We start from the raw sequence: 20,353 nt of genomic DNA, 5'->3' as shown, positions 1-20,353 counted from the left end.
TAAAGCCAATCAGTACAGCAGGATTGCCATCACAACTTTACATTGGGAGACTCAGCTAACAATCACAATGGCCTCCAAACATGGAAATAAGAGAGAAAGAGACGGAGAGGGTGTGAGACGAAAAGAGGCGGTGGTGGAAACGGCCGAAGTCGTGATGATGGAGTAAAGTGGTGAGAGGAAGGAGGAAGGGAAGATGTAGACTAGAGGAGGGAGAGGGAGAGAAAGGTAAATAAGGGAGTAGCAGCTGTAAAGATAGAAGCGGTTATATGTCTTGGTGATGGATTGGAGGAGAGGGGAGACAGAAGAAAGGAGGAAAGTGCAGATTAGGAAGAGGAGGAGGAGATGGAGGTGAATATAAGATGCCTTGGAGGATTGGAGAAATATGAGGTGTGAAGTGAGAGAAGGGGAAGAAAAAAATGAAGGGAAAATATAGAAGTTTGAAAGAAAAAGAAAGCTTGAAAAGAGAGGGGGATAAACGAAGAAACGGAAGAAATACAGAAGCGGAGAGAGAGGGAGAGAGAGAAGAGTGAGAGGGATACAGACGTTAGAAGAGAGATACGTTTACAAACAGAGATGTGTGTGTGTGTGTGTGTGTGTGTGTGTGTGTGTGTGTGTGTGTGTGCGCGCGAATTTAAGGTTTTTCTCGTAAACCAAATTTTAGAAATAACAACAGATAGTTTCCAGATGAGATAACTCAACACTGAAAAGGAGAGTCAAATTTATTGTAAAACACTTTCTGATTGGGACTTCCTAGTTTCGTCTGATGGTTAATACGACCAAGATTGGTTGTGGAAACTGTTGGGCGACACTTCGAGTTCCAGTCAAGAAGATTTGGGGCTCTGAAGAAACTAGATGTCAGAATGGCACTTAATTTATGGAGTAGGAACGACTCCTTACAACCGAAACACACACACACACACACACACACACACACGAGAAATGGGAAGAAGATAAGTTGCAAGGTTCTAGTAAAGACGTGATGGATAAAAATAAGCTTAAAAACCGGATTTGTTTGAAAGTCAAAGACTTCCAATTAACAGAATCCACATAAAGTGACATTTATTTCTTGACGTCAGTGCTCCACACATATATATACGCAGTTCTTGTAATCTGTGACATCTAATCACAGTCTTTTCCTCTAGATAACCATTCTTTATTTCAAAGATATTGAATAAAACACAGAAATAGTGGAATGCTCAGTCAATTCTATTTTGCTCTACTAATAAGGCACAAGGGTATGACAAAAGAACATACGAAATCACAGGAATACACCCACCACACGCAGAAGACCCGTACTTGCTTCAACACTCATCGGGTATCGACCAAATATCTCCCCAATTTCGACACCTCTGACAGTACTGTTCGAATTGGCGTTGTCAGCGATATAAGCTGCTGAAGCAGAAATGAACGGACACGAGAGACGAACCAGAACAAGAACACAAAATAAGTACAAAAACAAGATGAGACAGCGTCTCCAGAGCGGACGGCTAAATAAAGACGAGTCATGAGTGCAACGGGAGAAATTTTTATATACTTTTCTACTCTAGGTACAAGGCCCGAAATTTGGGGGGATGGGGGCCAGTCGATTAGATCGATCACCAGTACGCATCTGGTACTTAATTTATCGACCCCGAAAAGATGAAATGCAAAGTCGACCTCGACGGAATTTGAACTCAGAACGCGAAGACAGACGAAATAGCGCTAAGCATTTCGCCCGGCGTGCTGACGTTTCTGCCAGCTCCTCGCCGCCGCCTTGGGAGGAATTTTTATTAAACGAAGAAACAAATCAGCAAAGACTAAATCGAAAATTCGTAAAGAGAGAATGTCTTGTTGCTATGGAGACAAGAACAGGACGTGTTTGTGGACGTCATTGTATAAGAGACGAATAATCATTGTTTTTTTCTTTTGATTTCGGCAAAGGCCGACACTTTTGGCGGGATTTGGGGACGGGAATTGTCAATATCATCCATCTATCCCCTATCTTGATCAGTACTTATCCATCGTTTTATCGACCCCGGAGAGCTGAAAGGCAAAGATGAGTCAAATGCAATAAAGAAATTTTGAAATCTCTAAAAATATTATTTGAGGGTCAGAAATATGTGTGGTTGATCTCAGTAGCTTTTCTCAGTTCTAAGGTGGTGGTCTGAAAAGGATTACAGAATGTGAAGAGTTAAGATTATATATTTTTATTTAAAAAGCAAATGTGGCTAGTTTCTTTGGTTTTTTGCTAAATCCATGTAATATTTAGTTTGTATTTTACGAAACTGAACCAAAACATGGTTTTATTCTATAAAGACTTGGATTTGACAAACATGAACCGAAAACTAAGGATTTTATGTTCTGTCGATTTGTGTTTGATAAATATTCTAAGTTTGGTACAAGGCACAACGAAAGGCACAACGAAAGGCACAAACCGATGACATCGGTCCCAATATTTTAATGGTTCTTTATTTTGATCGGTAAGTGTTTGGTAAATAATGAAAGCAGAATCGTCATCCGGATTTCAGTGACTTTATAAGAACTAAAAGACATTTTCATTTCAATTTTACATATTTTCAATAACCTTTTCGCATCAATATTCCTTAAAACCCCCAACCTAAACATAAAATATTTCTTAAGAAAAGGGAAATTAAATTGTTATCTCCTTGTTAAATTGTTTGCGAAGGTGTTATTAAATTCAACACACAATAACAAACATTGATTTAATTTTTTCGCCGCGAGCTGCATCTAACTTATTTAATTGAATTCCAGAATATTCTTGCAAATAAGAATATTTACATACGAATATATATTCTAATTCCTACTGTATTCTATAAGTGTTATACATGAACATTATGGAATACACAATATTCGGCGACTGATGCATAACGAGTGTTAAAAGGTTTTGCGTAGCTGACGCAGCAATTACGGCAACATACACACAAAAGAAAACTCAACAACAACACCAACCACATTTATATCTATAATACAAATAACACCAGCATCTGCATCATACCCTAAAACATGCATGGGCAACCTGCGGCCCTTGACGAGTCTTTATGTTACAAATTTCATACTAAGACAAATAAAATTAAGAAGAATTGCAAAGAATTTAGTGTAAAAGGGTCAATATTTCGCGCATGTGTTATATCATGCGGCCCTCTCCCGCTTGGAAATGGTACGATGCAGCCCCCAGTTGACGAAGAGTTGCCCATTACTGCCCTCGAAGGTAACAACTGCGGCAGAAATAACATCGCGGGTTCGGCTGTGTAGTCAAGAACTAAGAAGTGCGACAAGCGATACCAAGAAACCGCAACAAGTGTCTTCCAGAGTCTTAATAAAAAGAAAATATTTTTACAGAGATTTATTCACATCGTCGGCGGCACAGACGGTACAAGTGATCTGACCGTAGATTGAAACTGTGCCTCGGGCCAGCCACAGACTAGGTCCAACTCCTACTTTAACCATGAAAAGGCAGCGAACGACATTTCGTTTTGTTCACTTTTTGTGTTGTGTGGCGTTGACAACATTCGGAGACATACATACATTAGGTATAAGAACGAATGTATACAAATGTGTGTGTGTGTGTGTGTGTGTGTGTGTGTGTGTGTGTGTGTGTGTGTGTGTGTGTGTGTGTGTGTGCGTGCGCGCGTTTCTATACACATACATGTAAGTACGTACGCATACACACGAAAGTCCCGGCAGTCTATCAGCATCTCTATCTGCCTATTGACCTTATTTAGCCAGCTTTATTTCCTGTTTTATCCTTCCTGTCCGTTTTCCTTCTATATTTCTCTGTGAAGCCATTTTGTTCTTTCGAAGTCGATAATATAAGTAAACTACCAGTAATATACTCAGGACTGACCTGGTATTAGATATAGCCCCAGGTTTACACTGACGGTTTTTTTCTTCTCTTTTTTTTCTTATATGAAACATACTTGCAATGGCTGACGGACGATACTGAGTATCGAATGAATATTCGAAGGGGTTAACTTCTATTGCCCAGTATTTTTATCTTGTTGATTACTTCTCACGAACATGAGTTTATAGAAAACAAACGAGAACATAAGAACGTATGTGTTGAACAGAATCAGCAAGCAACGGAAGGGAAAATAATAAACCCCTAATTAGGCATGCGATAGTTTTTAACTTCTTGCCTTAAAATATACAACGTCAGCAACGGAAAGCGAATTCAAGGCGCCATTTTATCAAATACTCGAATTAGCTTTTCAGGAAATAAACAAATAAATATTTACTTGTTTATTGTATCTTTCATTTAGGAAAATGAGGCTTGAAAGAGAAGGAATACATTTCGATGTTCGGAATGTCATTGTTGCTATTGTGGTTTAGCTCCTGGTCGGTCCTGATCTTTACAACCTGGCTCTGTTGTTATTTAACCCTAGGTCAACTCTGATACAGCAGCTCTATGATCAGTCATAATCAAGACAATCTCTTCTGACAATCAATATAGTTAAGAGCAAACAACACCAACACCAACAACAATAACAATAATAAAAATAATAATAATAATAATAATAATAATAATAATAATGGCCACAAGAGCCGAAGACCTTATTAAGTACGAAATAGCCGGGCTATGGAAAATGTGTATATACATATATATATATATATATATATATATACATACATATATATATATAAATATACACACGATTTGGTAGACGTTTCTTTCAGTTTCTGTCTACCAAATTCACTCACAAGGCTTTGGTTGGCCTGAGGCGATAGTAGAAGACAATGCCACAAGGTTCCACGCAGTGGGACTGAACCCGGAACCATGTGGCTGGGAAACAAGTTTCTTACCACACAGCCACGCATGCGCCTGTACAACAACTAAAAACTATCGAAAAGGGGAAAATACAAAGACGCTGTTGTCAAATCTGTCATTCTCATCATTAAACTTTATCGAATTATCAGTAAAGATTGAAGAAAAAATAGTTATTTTTAGCATCGTTGTCATCGTCAATCTCACCATCGTTCGAAACGTCGCTGTCATCGTCGTTTTCCTTGTTATCATCGTCATCGCTGTCGTTGTTGTCATCGTTTGGGGAAAGAAATAACAAGTGTATTAATAATAAATCATTCTTTATTTCGTTATGCTGTTATTATTGTGGTGGTGTTGGCAATAGTGGTAGTGGTGGCGTTGGTCTTTAATGGTGTGGCTGGTGATAGTGTTGATGATGATGGAGGTAGTGTTGGTGTTAGCGGTGTGGCTAGTGATAGTGATGGTGGTAATGATGATGGTGGTGGTAGTGGTGGTGATAGGGATGGCGTACATGGCATTGAAGCTGGTGATGGTGGTGGTGCTAACAGTGATGGTCTAGTGTTAAAAATGGCGAAAGCCTTGTTGGTATTGAGGGATAAGGGGTGCACAAATGCTGAGTGTGATGGTGGGCGTGTTGGTGGTGGCGGTGGTAGTGCAGTTTGAGTAGTTAGTAATAGTGCTGACAGCGGCGGTGGTGGTGGTGATGGTGGAGGTTGTGGCGAGGGCGGCGGCGGTGTTGTTTGTTCCTTAAAACAATATTGATGATATCATTGCAAATGGGGAAAGTTTTTAAACAAACAAACCTGTCAGAATTTTAGGATCCACAAAAGAAAGCAATGGAAAAGAAAGAAAGAACAACAAAGAAAGAGAAAAAAGTCAAAACAAGATGAAATGGAAAACAAAACAGGGGGTAGCTGGGGGCGCAGGGTGGGAGAGAAATGGGTGGGGAGAAGAGAAATGGGTGCGTTGTCTTAAATATTAAATGATGTGTGTGTATTGTCATTGGGAGGTTCGGATGATTGTATGACAGAGAGAGGGGGAAAGAGAAAGACAGACTGAGAGAGAGGAAGAGAGAGAGAGAGAGAGAGAGATAAGGACGTAAGCAAATGAAAGAGAAGGAGAGGAAAAGAGCAAAGAAATAGAGAGAGGGGAGGAAAGAGAGAATTTTGGAAAAAAAATTACATCATATGATTGGCATTTCGAAAGACAAGAAGATATCAAAGAAAAATCGAATTTCGTTTGTGTTAACATCAACAACAGTAAAAGTATTCTAATAATAATAATAGTAATAATAATAATAATAACAACAATGATGGCTTCCAATGAATTCTGAAGATTTTAATGACACATAATGAAGAAAATACCGTCTGTAATTCTCACAATGTTTCAATTACAACAAGTTGAACAACAACAACAACAACAGCAGCAGCAGCAGCAGCAGCAACCAAGATTTGACAGAAGAAATAAAGAAGGAAATATAATTGAAAATTGTGAAAGAATAACAGCGTTTCTGCTTTGAATGTGAAGAATTTCTTTCTTTCTTCCTAGAATCTGCGAAATATTCTGGTCTAAAGAAATAGTTTCCTTTGAAATAGATTCAGTTGCTTTGTCCAAACCGTTGCAAATAAACGGACACACGGACACACTGTTCAATATGTTGAAAAGATATTGAAAAGATGTCCAGGCGGAAACTAAAGTTTACTTACAATATTTCGTACACTGAGTGAGTACGAACGAGTGCTCACTAGGCTCTACACACACACATACACACAATGGCCCCTATACCTCCCCTATCTCAATTACAATGGCCTCTGTTCTACAACATAGCTATTGAGAGAAACGGTGACTATGTTGAGAAGTGGGGATGTGATCCACAGAGGACCAGCTTCATTTTGATGTATGATACATGTTCCTGTGTTGGTAATTATACCTGTCCTAAACAAAATGGCATTACTTGTTGGTTCACCCTTGTAGACAGATAGATAGATAGATAGATAGATAGATAGATAGATAAATAGATGTGCGTGTGTGTGTGTGTAATTCTACATACATGAATTACGTAATATCCGTTGAGGATATCGAAAGAGATCTTTAAATCAATTTGTCTCTCGTGGTTGTCCGTTATTTCGTCAGTCATCGATAAACATGTGAGTCATTCGTTAGACAGAAACTTATTGACCGATCGATCTAACTTCGCTCTTCTTCTAGAATCCTGAAGGATTCACTAACCTCATTACTTTCGGTTCTTTTCGATCGAAACCCAATAAAATAAAACTGGGTTTTTCAAGCTTCTTTGAATATAGTTTCAAATCCATCTCGCAACTAGCAATATACTTGATCGACTTCACAAAGGTTCGGTAACTTTCTTAACTGATGATAGTATAGCTGTTGTTGGTGGTGGTGGTGATCGAAGTAGTTTTATACGTCACCGCCACACTTTGTTTTTTATGTATATATATCCGGGATTATATTGCCCAATGTCCTCTTCTTTATTTAAGATGATTTGAGGGCGATTTGGTTGTTATTTCTCTCTGCCTAAACGACAGCACTGAGTCGTTGCTCTCTGGTAAATGCTTGGATAAAATGAAGAAATGCAGGTTTGAACAGTGAATGTTGGTTTGGTAGGAATAACAGTAAAATAACTATGTAAATGTAATACTGGATTATAGCATCTTGAATACAGTAGGATTGTTTTGATTATTCAAACAACGGGAACACAGGTTATGGAACAATCAGAAGACATTGTCTCATTTATAAAATGCATTAACAGGTAGGCTGTGCGTTCGTATCACACTGCGCACATAACCACTTCTTTGTTCCTTGGGCAAAACCTTTAACACAGCTCTCTTAAGGAACCCCAGCGCCACTATCACACAGCTTATGGTTACTTACATACCATCCTGTTAATAAATTGACCAAAGACAAATCAGTTCCATGGAAAAGAATTGGTATTTTAGTGATAGAAATCTCGTAATTAAATGTACGAAGGCAGAACCACAGCAAACCTCAGACAGAGCCCCTTCACGTAGGTCACTAGGCCTGCTAATCATAACAGGCAGCCAAATCTACTATAAATTAAACACCAACGACTTAAAAATCAGCGATTCTAAACCGCGGCTTCCAGGGCCTCATGCAGCCCTTAACCATTCTTCCAGCGACCCCCGACAAATAAATAAATAAATTTTTCTTTGACTTGTGTTTTACTGTACGACCCCTTAAAAAATATGGGTTTTGGATCTGGTCCAGGTATTAAAAAAGCTGAGAACCGCTGGCCGAGGTACCCTGAAAAAATGCAAAATGGCCAAAGGCGGATTGCTTTTAAATTATAGTTTTGCTCAGAGCAGACACGAGAACTAAACTACTACAGATACTTCATAACTCCTCGAAGACTTATAAACCCCATCCCAAATTTAGTTTTTACCATTCTAAAGTTATTCCTCACCACCTAAAATAAGATGGTAGAAACATTTGACATAGTATGTTGTTGTTGCTGCTGCTGTTGGCTACTGAAGCTGTCAGTGTGCAGCGTTGGTAGAATAAAGTGATTCATTGGTAAGAACTTAATGAAGAATATAAAGAGATTTTCTGATTATTTTGGGTAAGAAAAATATTAGTTTACATATGGAAACACCCTCCTCACGCGAAGATCACAAGATTTGTAGCATACGACCAAACGCACTCACCATCTCCCTCTTTTCACACACACACACACACACACTCACTCTCGCTCTATCTATCTATCTATCTATCTATCTTCCCTATTAGTCTGTCTGTCCCGCTTCGTCTACCTGACTTTCTCCTTCATTTTGTCTAACTTACGTCTGTCTGTTTGCCTACCTCGTCTCTCTCTCTATATGCACACACACACATTCCCTCGCAACCACACACATCTGCCCCGTTTCTCCTCTCCCCACCAAACATCATCTAAAGGACGCTACACTACTTCTTCAAAGATGTTCCTAAAACATACAAGAGCGTTGAGGTTTTTTTAGGGTTTTTTTGTTTTTCTTTTCTCTTTGAATTTTGCACTTTGAATTTTTTTTTTTAATCGAGTCGTTGTAGAAAAAAAAAAACAGTAAGCCTGTTGGGATTAAAGGTTAAAACTACACACCTTTTCGGTTAGGGTTTCGGTTTACACTAAAAACCATTAAACAGAACAAACACTTCGACTAAAACTAACAGCGCTCTCCCCACCACCCTTCTGTTTCCACTCCAAATAATATCCTAAAACTGATTTTCATTTTCTTAACGTCTTACATAAATATCGTAGAAGTGTCATGTCTGCCGTAAAACCTAACACGCCACCAACTAATCCCTTCACAGCTGTATTTCATTTTTTCAAGTCACTCTTAAGACATCGTTCTTTCATCTAATCCACACCAGATTTTACAAGAATTAACGCAAAAGCTTCAGGTTTTTTTTTTCCTGCGTTAGTTTTGAGATTATATTCCGTTAATAACCCATCTCAGGTAGAAACTATCGTTTTTATTATTTTTTAATAAATATTCCTCTTATAATTAATGGCCAATGCCGTTAGAATTTGTTAGTGATTCACCTTCAATATTGTTCTCACATATAACGATTTTCCTTCCGTCTCTTCATAAACCATCTTGACTAAATCTTCTCAACAACAGTTTGTTTCAAGTTTACGATGGACCTAGGCATCCACAACCATCCTTCCTACCAACCATTCTTAACCAACATTAACCATCAGCTTTCGCTTTACAACCGAAAATACATTTGGAAGTGAGACTGATTATCGAAGTGGATGCGAGGGAACCTTTACGGGGCTAATCCACCTGCTAGAAAAAACAGCCAAACCTTTATCAAATCATACACTATTTAGGGTTTTAAATGAAGGATACGTTGGACTATGTAGTCACTGCTTTAAAGAAGGACGGGATGGTCACGGATAGAACAACTTTTGTTATAATAAGACCACTCAATCATGAGGCGACCAACGGCTGAGCAACAAGAATATATCGAAGACAAGAGGAGATCCTCCACCCCCGTTGGTTCAATGTGGTTGCTATTCCTTGCAGGTTGATCCTGCAAGAAATAGCAACCAAATCTCCCACAAATTGCAGTTTACTGTCATAAGAAGGGCAAGAATAGAGATAATTTAGATCTAGAACAGTCTCAACAGATAGAATGGTCATTTCTGGAGCAATCTTTGATAACAGGTTTGTACAATTAGGTTTGACCTGGGGTTAAACAACAATAATAACATCATCGCTATGGTAACCACCATTTCAATCTTATGAATGAGAAATAAGCTAATGCAATCCGAAGGTTATTAATGCGTTTTTGTAATGACGTCACTGATACTTCAGTAAAATGTGTGTTGGGGAGACACGTCTTACACAGTTTTTTGTTTATATATATATATATATATATATATATATATATATATATATATATATATATATATATATATATGGAATTCCTATAAAGGTTTCGTAGACATCTCTTCAAAATGTGACTAAGTCATAAGACATGTTTTAAACTGGATATGATAACATGCATTTTCACTGTTGAAAAATTAAACAAAAGACAATTTCAATGTATAAACCCAGCGTGTGCGTATGTACATCTTGCATACACAAATACCATGTTTGATAGGATAGAAGACACAAGGGCAATATTTGATGTACCCTATTTTCTACAGAGTATATTCAGAAGGAAATGAGTAGCTTGGACAAAAGCAGTGGCTTAACTTCGCATATAGAATCCGGAGTTTTACGGGGCGAAAGGAGTCCCATAGGCCGCAAAATATGGTGTGTGCTCAAACGCATAAAGGCGAATTCATACACACACACACACACACACACACACACACATACATACATATATACATACATACATATATACATACATACACTCTTTAGTCATTTTCTTCAATTTAAATTTAAACCTATTAAAATGGCAACTTAGTATAAATGCTATCGTGCTTATGCAATCTTCATAAAACATACTGTTTAAGTCCACAGTAGTAGTAGTAGTAGTAGTAGTAGTAGTGGTGGTGGTGGTGGCAGGAGCAGCATCAGTGATAAAATAATTAGAAGTGCCGCTGCCGTTGTCTCATGAATTTCTCGGTTTATTTAATTAATCGTAGTCTCTTGTATGAAGAAAGAGACGAAGAGAAAACGAATTTCTGTCCTAAAGAATTTTAGAAACAACAACAACAACAACAACAGCAAGAGTAGCGGTGAGAGGAGTGAAGGAATTAAATGTGGTAAAAAGCCAAATTCACTGAGACATCTCTTCGCAATATCGTCATGACAAGAAATTAACTCTTAGTTTGGCGGTTCATTACAAAGAAAACATTGAATACAAGAAAGGAAAAACAACAACTAAAATAATGAGAAATAAAAACAAAAAACATATTCAGACTATAATTCACTTCTCTTTTTTGTTTTGTTCTGTGTTTTTCTTCTTCTCCGTTTTTATTTGGCAAACTCCCCCCATCCACACACCCCTTTCCTTCTGCTTGTTTCTCGCATGTGAGCATTCCTCTGCGTCGTTTTTCTATAGCTTCTTCAGGTTTTTGTTGTTGTTGTTTTTATTTGTTTCCCAGTTTGTTCTTTCTTTTTTTTTTTTTTTTTTTTTGTAAAAGTTGATTTTATGTGTCAATATTGAAAAGAACTTGTTTGATTGCCACCAAACAGGTAGGAGGAGGAGGAGGAGGAGGAGGAGATGGTCGTGGTGGAAAGATGTTGGGATAACGTTGAATTAAAAGAAATAGAATTAAAAGAATATTCTGTCAAGTGATACCGATCTTCTAAATAAACTTGCAATAAAATGTTACTGATATTTCGGTAGAAACAGGGTACCAAACTCGGTGGAGCATCCGACTCGATATCTTGTAGTACTCAACCTTCTTTTTCGAGGTTCAGAGATCGAAGCTGGGAAGTTAAGGAGGGTGTGCTGTAATCTCAGTTATTGATATGTTTTCGCTCTTATGACGAATTAAATGTTTTGCAGTATGTAACTTCGTGTCAAGCGATTCGAAGGTATTTGTTTTTATTCAAACGAAATTCGCTTTCATTCCGGGACCACTTATCCTGTAGCTGAATAATAAACTAAATATTTTGATGGACAATCAATGGAATATGGCTGATAAATTAAATGCGAGGCTGATAAATTAAATACCAGTAATATATTCTGCTCTGTTCATTTAGCTATCATTATCTCTACAAAAATTAGCTTCTTTATTGTCCAAATACTTGATTCGCATTATATTTTATCGACCGTGAAAGGACGAAATGCAAAGTTGATCTTGGTACGATTTGAACCCAGAGCATAGAGATCCGGAACGCAAAGCAATTTTTGCGGCGTTCTAACCACTCTGCCGTTGGCAACTGAAATAAAAACAAGCATAATCTTGAATATTGATTGAGTTCTATTTCTCCATCGAACTACAGTGGCGCGCGTGTGTGTGTGTGTGTGTGTGTGGTAGAAAAAGAGGAAGGAAAGAGATGCAATCCAATATCTGTCACAGGTCAAAATTTGACCTCGTCTGACTGATAGGTAACGCTCAATTCAATTTCGGTTCTCTCACCCTCACACACATGTATGAACGTCTGTATGTGTGTAGCTTATTTCATACAATATAAAGCGTAATGGAAAGTTGGAGTTGAAAGCGACTATCTCAAGTCTAGATCATTTGCAGGGGGTGGGGGAGTTGGGTGTCAGTAAAGAAATTACTGGAATATTCCACGTTTTCGGTCGTCAATTTTCATTAGAAATGGAACTAACAACGCCCAAACTGCGAAAATTGAATCTGTGAAGAATTTAATATCCCCACCATTCCCGTTCCTAACAAGTTTCTTTAATGTAATATCGCTTTTATCAAACGAATTCTTTCATCTCATGTAATATGCCTGATACAAGAAATATAGCAATAAATAGCTACATTGTAACACATTATACATACATATATACGTACATATATATATATATACGTGCGTGTGTGTGTGTATGTGTGTAACAAGTTTGAGATTAATGGAAGCTGTTCTTTTTAAATGTCTTCATTTTAGAAACGGTATTTCTTATGGTGTAACTGATTGGAGGACTTTAACAATCTATCGTAGTTCAAACTGTCAGGCGGATGGCAGCAACGTTCAGCAAATAGTACGGGTACATAAAAGACTCATAGTTTGTGTTTCAAACTAAGCTAGCCGCCACTTTGAAAACAAAGAGTAAAAAATACTTGATTAAATAACCCCCCCACCCCGCCATACAAATATTGAAGCGATGCGAATAAATTAATTGGCGAGTGTTTAAAACAAATCTTAATGCCAGTTATTTCCTCTCATGATTTCCTCTGACACAGGAAATCAAAGCCATAAATGTCCAAATGCCACGACGGAAATCTATTGCATTGTAAACAGAAATCTTTCGAAATCCTAAAAACTAACATCCAAACAGCAGTAAATAAAAACGTCAGATTTTGACAGCGAGAGTTCGAATCCCCGTCCTACTCGTTAGGGGACGAAACGACATAAAATAATGGTTTCAAATTATGGCACAAGGCCTGCAATTCGGGGGAAGGAGTAAGTCGATTATATCGGTCCCCGTGTTCAACTGGTACTTAATTCAACGACTCCGAAAACGACGAAAGGCACAGTCGATCTCGGCGAAATTTCAACTGGAATGTAAGGACGGACGAAAGGCTGCTAAGCGTGCTAACGACTCTGCTAGCTCACCGCCTTAGTATCGCGGTTCACATATCGCGGTTTATTATTTAAGCTTACGTCAATTCCTCCATGGTGTTGTTTTTCATTTACAATACAATAGATATATGCAAATTATAATATATATATATATATATATATATATATACAGTACAGTACTGTTTCTATTTCCCGGATTTTCACCAATGGCGGAGGGTTTTAGAACGTATCACCCGCGATAGTCGAAGGATTAGTGCAATGACACGCTCATTAAGAGGGTCGACGTTTACGAACAGAAACCGATGTTTTCAAAGAACTCTTTTTTTCCAATTCCCTGATTATCTTCGAAGAGTCATGTTCCACTGGATGTAGGTACCACCTCCATCAAATATCTGAGTCCAAGAGCTACGTTATTACCATTGAGGACTCATAAAGGCAAGTCGAGTCATTTAACATTTCGGCTGACAAGAACCTGTTCCAAAGTGGATAAGCTTTCATATATAGACATTACGCATAAGTACTACAAATAGGTACATCGTACTCATGAAGTAGTGACCAGATCTCCCTCAATCTACATTTTACAGCTTTAAAAAAAAAAAGAATATAGGCGCAGAAATTGCTGTGTGGTAAGCAGCTTGCTTACCAGCCACGTCGTTCTGGGTTCAGTCCCATTGCGTGGCACTTTGGGCAAGTGTCTTCTACTATAGCCTCGGGCCGACCAAAGCCTTGTGAGTGGATTTGGTAGACGGAAACTGAAAGAAGCCCGTCGTATATATACATATGTATTTGTATGTGTATGTGTGTGTGTGTGTGTGTGTGTGTGTATGCATGTTTGTGTGTGTCCCCCACTATTACTTGACAACCGACGCTGGTGTGTTTACGTCTCCGTAACTTAGTGGTTCAGCTGAAGAGTCCGATGGAATAAGTACTAGGTTTGCAAAGAATAAGTCCTGGGGTCGATTTGTTTGACTAAAGGCGGTGCTCCAGCATGGCCGCAGTCAAATGAATGAAACAAAAGAATAAAACCCTTTTAAAAGTTACCCATCCCAGGCTATCCCTGCTTCTATGATATAAACCTCTAGTTTCAAAGTGATTTTAATCATGAGATACCATTTGAATTTCGTGCAAAACCAGTTTAATAAATTGTTATTTTAATAAATTGTCAGGTGAGAGCAGACCATGTAAACCATGGAGCGAGAGCGGAATTCACTGAAAAGGTTGGCAAACAGCGACGCGAGAACTTTGGACTAACAAGCAACCGACTGATTGTTTAACTAGCACATTAAATAAATGATTAATTAGTTAATTAGATATATAACCAATTGACTAATAAGAAAGAGGTGGTATTGAACCTGTGCGTGTGTTGTTATTCTAGGCGCAATGACTTTCTCAAGATATAAATGGTGCATTATTTTCAAAATAATTTGAAAAAAAGGTAATGCATTTTTAATAGGAATATGGTAGCAAAATGGTTAATGTAATCCGGCGCCCACAACGGGTGCAAAAAAAAAAAAAAGAAAAAGGCAGGAGGTATATAGGGAAGCTTTTTATACAAGGTTCGTTCACTCAGTCGCGACCTGGGGCTAAAATAACATGTAAGGATGAAGATACTGACCAACCTGTCATTTGGTGATATCTTCAATGGGAATGTTGTCCGAGACAGACAATAAATAAAGAAGAATTTTGTTCGAAAAGACCTAAAACCGAATGGTTATGTGGGGATATGAAGTGAAGCGAACGTGTGTGTGTGTGTGTGTGTGTGTGTGTGTGTGTGTGTGTGTTTGTAAAGCAGTGATAGTCTTATCACTTACAGATGTTACTTAAGTATAAACGTTTAAATTGTGACCTCCACAGGATATCTAAACCTGTTTTATCCGCGGAAATATCAGGTTTCACAGTAAGCTAACAGGTACATTAACTGTAACCAGCAACCAAACAAATCGGTTTTATATTCTCGCACGCACACATGCGCCATATGCGTGGCTAATGATGCAGGCGTGGCAGTGTGGTTAAGCAATTCGCCTGGTAACCACACTCTTTCGGGTTCAGTTCAACTACGCATCTCAGTCAATTGCCTTCTTTTGTAGCCATACGTCGCCAATGCTTTGAGTGAACTTGATGGACGCAAACTGTGTGGAAGCACATCGTATGCGTGTGTGTGAGTGTGAGTGTGAGTGTGTGTGTGTGTGTGTGTGTTATTTAAAACAGCTTGATTCGGCCACATACGACATTAACTTTCGTAGGCTTCTTACAAAAACCCAGCTCTTCAGACTTAGCCGAATGGTGAGATGCAGGAAATTCCAAGACGGTTACCGCAAAATGGGGCCGGTATTGGTCAAGGCAGGTTCCATTGTGTTATTAGACGGGAGATCGACATTCTAACAACACCAGCCGCATTAAAAATGCGGATTTCTCGGCCCACTTCGCTGGACAGGTAGGTAGCTGGTGGCGCCGCGTAGCTTGGCAAATGAAACTAACTGTGTATTTTGTTTAGAAAAAGAGACGAAAATAAACATTAATAAAACCGGTCAAAACTTCTCCGGAAAAAGAAATTATTTAAGACAGAAAAATCTAGAAACATAAAATATGAGCAAAGAATAATAGTCCTGGTATTTTGTGTTGCCATAAAAGTGTGTGTGTCAGTGTGGGTTGATAAAGAAAGCATTCCTTTGTCATTTGTGAGGTTTTTTTCCACAAACACTGAATATTTGTGGACATCTTTTATGCTATGACAAATATTTATATTCTTTCATTTCTTTTGACTTGTGTCAAATAAAAGGTGACTATAATGGTGAGCATTCATTGACTATACAATAAAACAGGTGTATTTAAACGAGTGAAATATATACGCTAACATGACGCATGTGTATGTGTATGTTTATATATATATATGTGTGTGTTTGTGTGTACATAATACACATACTGTGTTTTCCGGTGTAGTAGTCGAATTTTTCAGATCAAAATTTGCAGCCCAAAATGGTAGGCCGACTTATACACCAGGAAGACATTGGAGGACCAAAAAGTCCATGTGAAATGCAACAGGATTTAGAAACATGGTGGCAATGTTTGAAAATTCTCACTATACAACTACGTCGACTTCTAAGCCGAAAAATACGATATATATATATATATATATATATATATATATATATATATATATATATATATATATATATATAGTCAAAATAAGCAACAACGATATCCAAAGTTAATGCAGTACGATCGTTTCATGCGACTCCATTTAATTAAGCAATATGAGCATTTATATTTGATGTAATGTTCACATTGCTTAATTAAATGGAGTTGCATGAAACGATCGTACTGCATTAACTTTGAATATCCTTGTTGCTTATTTTGACTTTAATCACCTTATTTTGAAATTATTTGGATAATACCATACTTAATTCTGGTGCCTAAACTTAAGTGCCATATTCACCTGAATCTAAATTTTATATATATATATATATATTAGTCAATTCAAACAAGAACAAGCAAGGAAAAACAACAACGCGGGGACGTGGAACAAGTACTGTGTTATTGGACGCTCAAAGATAGTCTTGAAAATTGCAATGCAACTTCTGCGATGCTAGTTGCGAAGTTGTAGCTCAATCTAACATCACAGCGTCTTTGATACGACATGACAAATGTTCGCAGGAATCTCTGAACATCAGAAAGTCGTCAACGAACGAGATGACTTATTTAAACTCCGATATGACCTTCCTGTAGTAATTTAATGGGTATAGCAAAATAATTTACCGATAAATGAGGGGGAAAAAATTGATTGAGCTCATTCGCTTTGAAACGAGAATATACTTCAATAACCACATTCCGTTCCTTCATGAGAAGAATATCTATGGCGTCAGAAGATATTAGAGATTCTTGTGCATTGGTCGATAACAGCTTCAACTAGAGAGAACTGTATCAACGGCAATAATCAATATCATTCATTCTGTAACATCTGAGACCATTTCTAACTTTTCGGCCCAAAGAACTAAATACAATCATCCACCAGGTCTCTACGTTTATACAAACTTAATCTAAATATTGTTGCTCACCGATGTCTTCTCATATCAAAGAAAATACAACGAGAATTAGGGCACGACAGGGGCCAGTCATAACAGTAAAGGGCATAACATGCTTTAACTACTTCGGTCTACATTATTTATACAATCTTCAAAATACCATCGAGGTCGATTTTGCCTTTCATCCTTTCGGAGTCGATAAACTAAGTACCAGTTATGCACTGGAGTCGATGTAATCGACTCATCCCCTCCCACACAATTTCAGATTTTGTGCCTACAGAAGAAAGGATTATTTATACAATCTTTTATCTTTTTTACTTGTTCCAGTCATTAGATTGCGCCCATGCTGGGGCATCACAATGAGGAATTTTTCGTTGAGCGAATGGACCCAGGATGATGGTGTAGGCCAGAATCCAGGAGCACATCTTGCGGGCCAAGTCAACCTTGCTGTTTACGTGGGAATTCCAGCTTAGATTGTAATCAACAATCACTCGAAGATCTCTGGTATTGTTGGATGACACACGGGAATCGCCCGAGGAAAGAGCATATGATAATTTTAGAGTTTTCTCTTTTCCAAAGTGGATCAAATAAAACTTATCTTCATTTAAAAGCATATTGTTTTTTCTCCGCCCATTGGACAATAGCAAACAGATCTGACTGAAGGCCGCTTATGGCATTCTGGAGTTAGGAATCATCCGCAAAGATTTTCAATGTAGAATGTTTGATGACATCTACTATGTCATTGATGTAAATAATGAAGAGGAGTGGGCCCAACACAGTACCTTGTGGGACACCACTACTGACTGGCTGATTTCTCTAATCCCCAATTCATTTCACTATACGTGTGTGTGTGTGTGTGTGTGTGTGTGTGTGTGTGTGTGTGTGTGTGTGTGTGTGTTTACCTCAAGTTTATATATAAAAACAGTTTAACATGAAACTGAAGGATCATTCAATACTTTTTTAATAGAGCACATGTTTACTTAACTTCGAAGTTACAGTGAACCCCTTGTAAACACTTTTTGCTTACCCCCATCGCCGATGTCTCTAACCATTTTAAATTTCTTTTCCCTTGCGTTTTCCACCGCCATTTCACTGCAAATAAACCCAGAGCTATCAGGTGTCTTGGTGCGGCAGTTATTTTCCCACTGACCCGTGGCTTTGACCCACTTTCAAATACGAACAGAAATCTGTCCTCTGTCATCCGCTGACTGTGGACTGGACTGAGAAAAACGAAGGGTCGACGCCGGGGATGGTAGGCTGCTACCAAAGACGGACGAAAAGTAATCTTGCCAGCTTGTTACACACACACACACACACACACACAGATATAGACACAGAGGTTATAGATAGATAGATAGATAGATAGATAGATAGATAGATAGATAGATAGATAGAAATGCTGATAGACAGATAGACAGACAGATGCAAGCGGACATACAGAAAAAGGTAGACAGATTAAAAGAGAGAGAGAGAGAGTGAGAGAAGGTTGAGTAAAAGTGTATTAGCGACGGTTCAAAGGGGATTCGGGAGATGAGAAGACGAATGCTTAAAAATATAGGTCAGTATTGAAGGGCAGAACATAAACAAAATATAGGAGAGAGGGTTAGTGGCATCAAAGAGAGAAAGAATTACAAGGGGTGGGGTGCGTGTGTGTGTGTGTGTGTGCGTGCGTGTGAGTGTAAGTGTGCGTGCGTGATTAAATGGAACGTTCGCCGTCTGATTGTATCCATGCATGTGCAGATTTTCCTTGTTTTGAAACACAAACACACTCCCACCTCACACAGCTACGCTTGTAGGAGATGAGAGCACAGAAGCAGAGAAGCATATGTGTGTGTGTGTGTGTGTGTGTGTGTGTGTGTGTGTGTGTGTGTGTGTGTGTGAGCCTGGCTGCCTGCATTCTATTTTTGTATGCTTGTAAGAGTAATTAATGGCTTGCATGATGGTTTTGGTATGTGTGTGTGTGTGTGTGTGTGTGTGTGTGTGTGTGTGTGTGGTATATATATTTAATGTTTACATAGTTTTGGAGCATACTTGGATGTAGATCTATATGTACTTTGATGTGAAGATGGAACAACGCATGCGTATCCATGCAGTTCTGTAATTACCCGAATTTGAGGTTCAGAGCAAAATGTGCGTCTGTTGTGTGTGTGTGTGTGTGTGTGTGTGTGTGTGTGTGTGTGTGTGTAGGAACTGGCCTATCTTAATCTCCGGTTTTTTCATTTGTTCCTCTAAAGTCGTTAGGAAAGGGATGAACGCCACAGTTCATTCCCACGCAGGTTGAACGCCTATTATTGGAAACTAACTTCATGAAAGCAACAAGCTTTCTAAGACAAATACATTATCTTTATTTCTAAACTGGAGTAGAACTGCCATTTCTGTTAGGCATTTTGGAACCTCTAAATATACAAGACATTGCTGACACATGACAGAAGTGGTTTACCATTATTTTGGTAAACCTTCTTGTACACTGTGAGTACACCCTGGCACCTTGTCATCACCATACCTTCCTTCCAGCTACTCTCGGCCACCCTTATATGATACAAGATAACTATAAATCTCATCGATAGCAAAACAACTGTACTCATCCCTCTTTCATGCTCTAGCCTCTAAACAGCCGGTATAAACCCAACTCCCCACACTCAATCGAGGAAAACGTTTTTTTTTTCTTTTTAGAAGTTGCATGGTGACCTCCCTAGTGCTGGTGCCACGTGAAAAGCACCCAATACACGCTATTAATGGTTGACTCGAGGCTATCTGTCATAAGACACTGTAATCACATGATTGTGAAGCAAACCTAATCATCACAGCTTTGTGTGCGTGTGAGTGTGTGTGTGTGAGAGAGAGAGAGAGACAGACAGACACAGAGAGGAGAGAAAGGAGGGGGTAATGAAGAA

The 20,353-nt window shown here is 38.5% G+C and overlaps 1 protein-coding gene across 2 annotated transcripts in view; it reads right to left on the bottom strand.

Moving 5' to 3' along the window:
• Positions 1 to 20,353, bottom strand: part of LOC106873219 (uncharacterized) — a 153,583-nt gene that overhangs the window by 88,695 nt on the left and 44,535 nt on the right. Inside the window, exon 3 of one of the 2 annotated variants that reach the window (XM_089348311.1) lies at positions 10,207 to 12,123. The exons of the other annotated variant lie outside the window; for it this stretch is intronic. Within the exon in view, the coding sequence (XP_089204437.1) occupies positions 11,974 to 12,123 (150 nt within the window). The 3' untranslated portion in view covers positions 10,207 to 11,973. Of the gene's footprint in view, positions 1 to 10,206; positions 12,124 to 20,353 lie in introns of those variants that run through there. 2 annotated transcript variants of the gene reach the window in all.

Source organism: Octopus bimaculoides, chromosome 1 (assembly GCF_046866305.1).
Source record: "Octopus bimaculoides isolate indiv1 chromosome 1, ASM4686630v1, whole genome shotgun sequence".
Taxonomy (NCBI): domain Eukaryota; kingdom Metazoa; phylum Mollusca; class Cephalopoda; order Octopoda; family Octopodidae; genus Octopus; species Octopus bimaculoides.
Note: the sequence above shows the minus strand (reverse complement) of the source record. Positions and strands in the feature narration are given on the sequence as shown.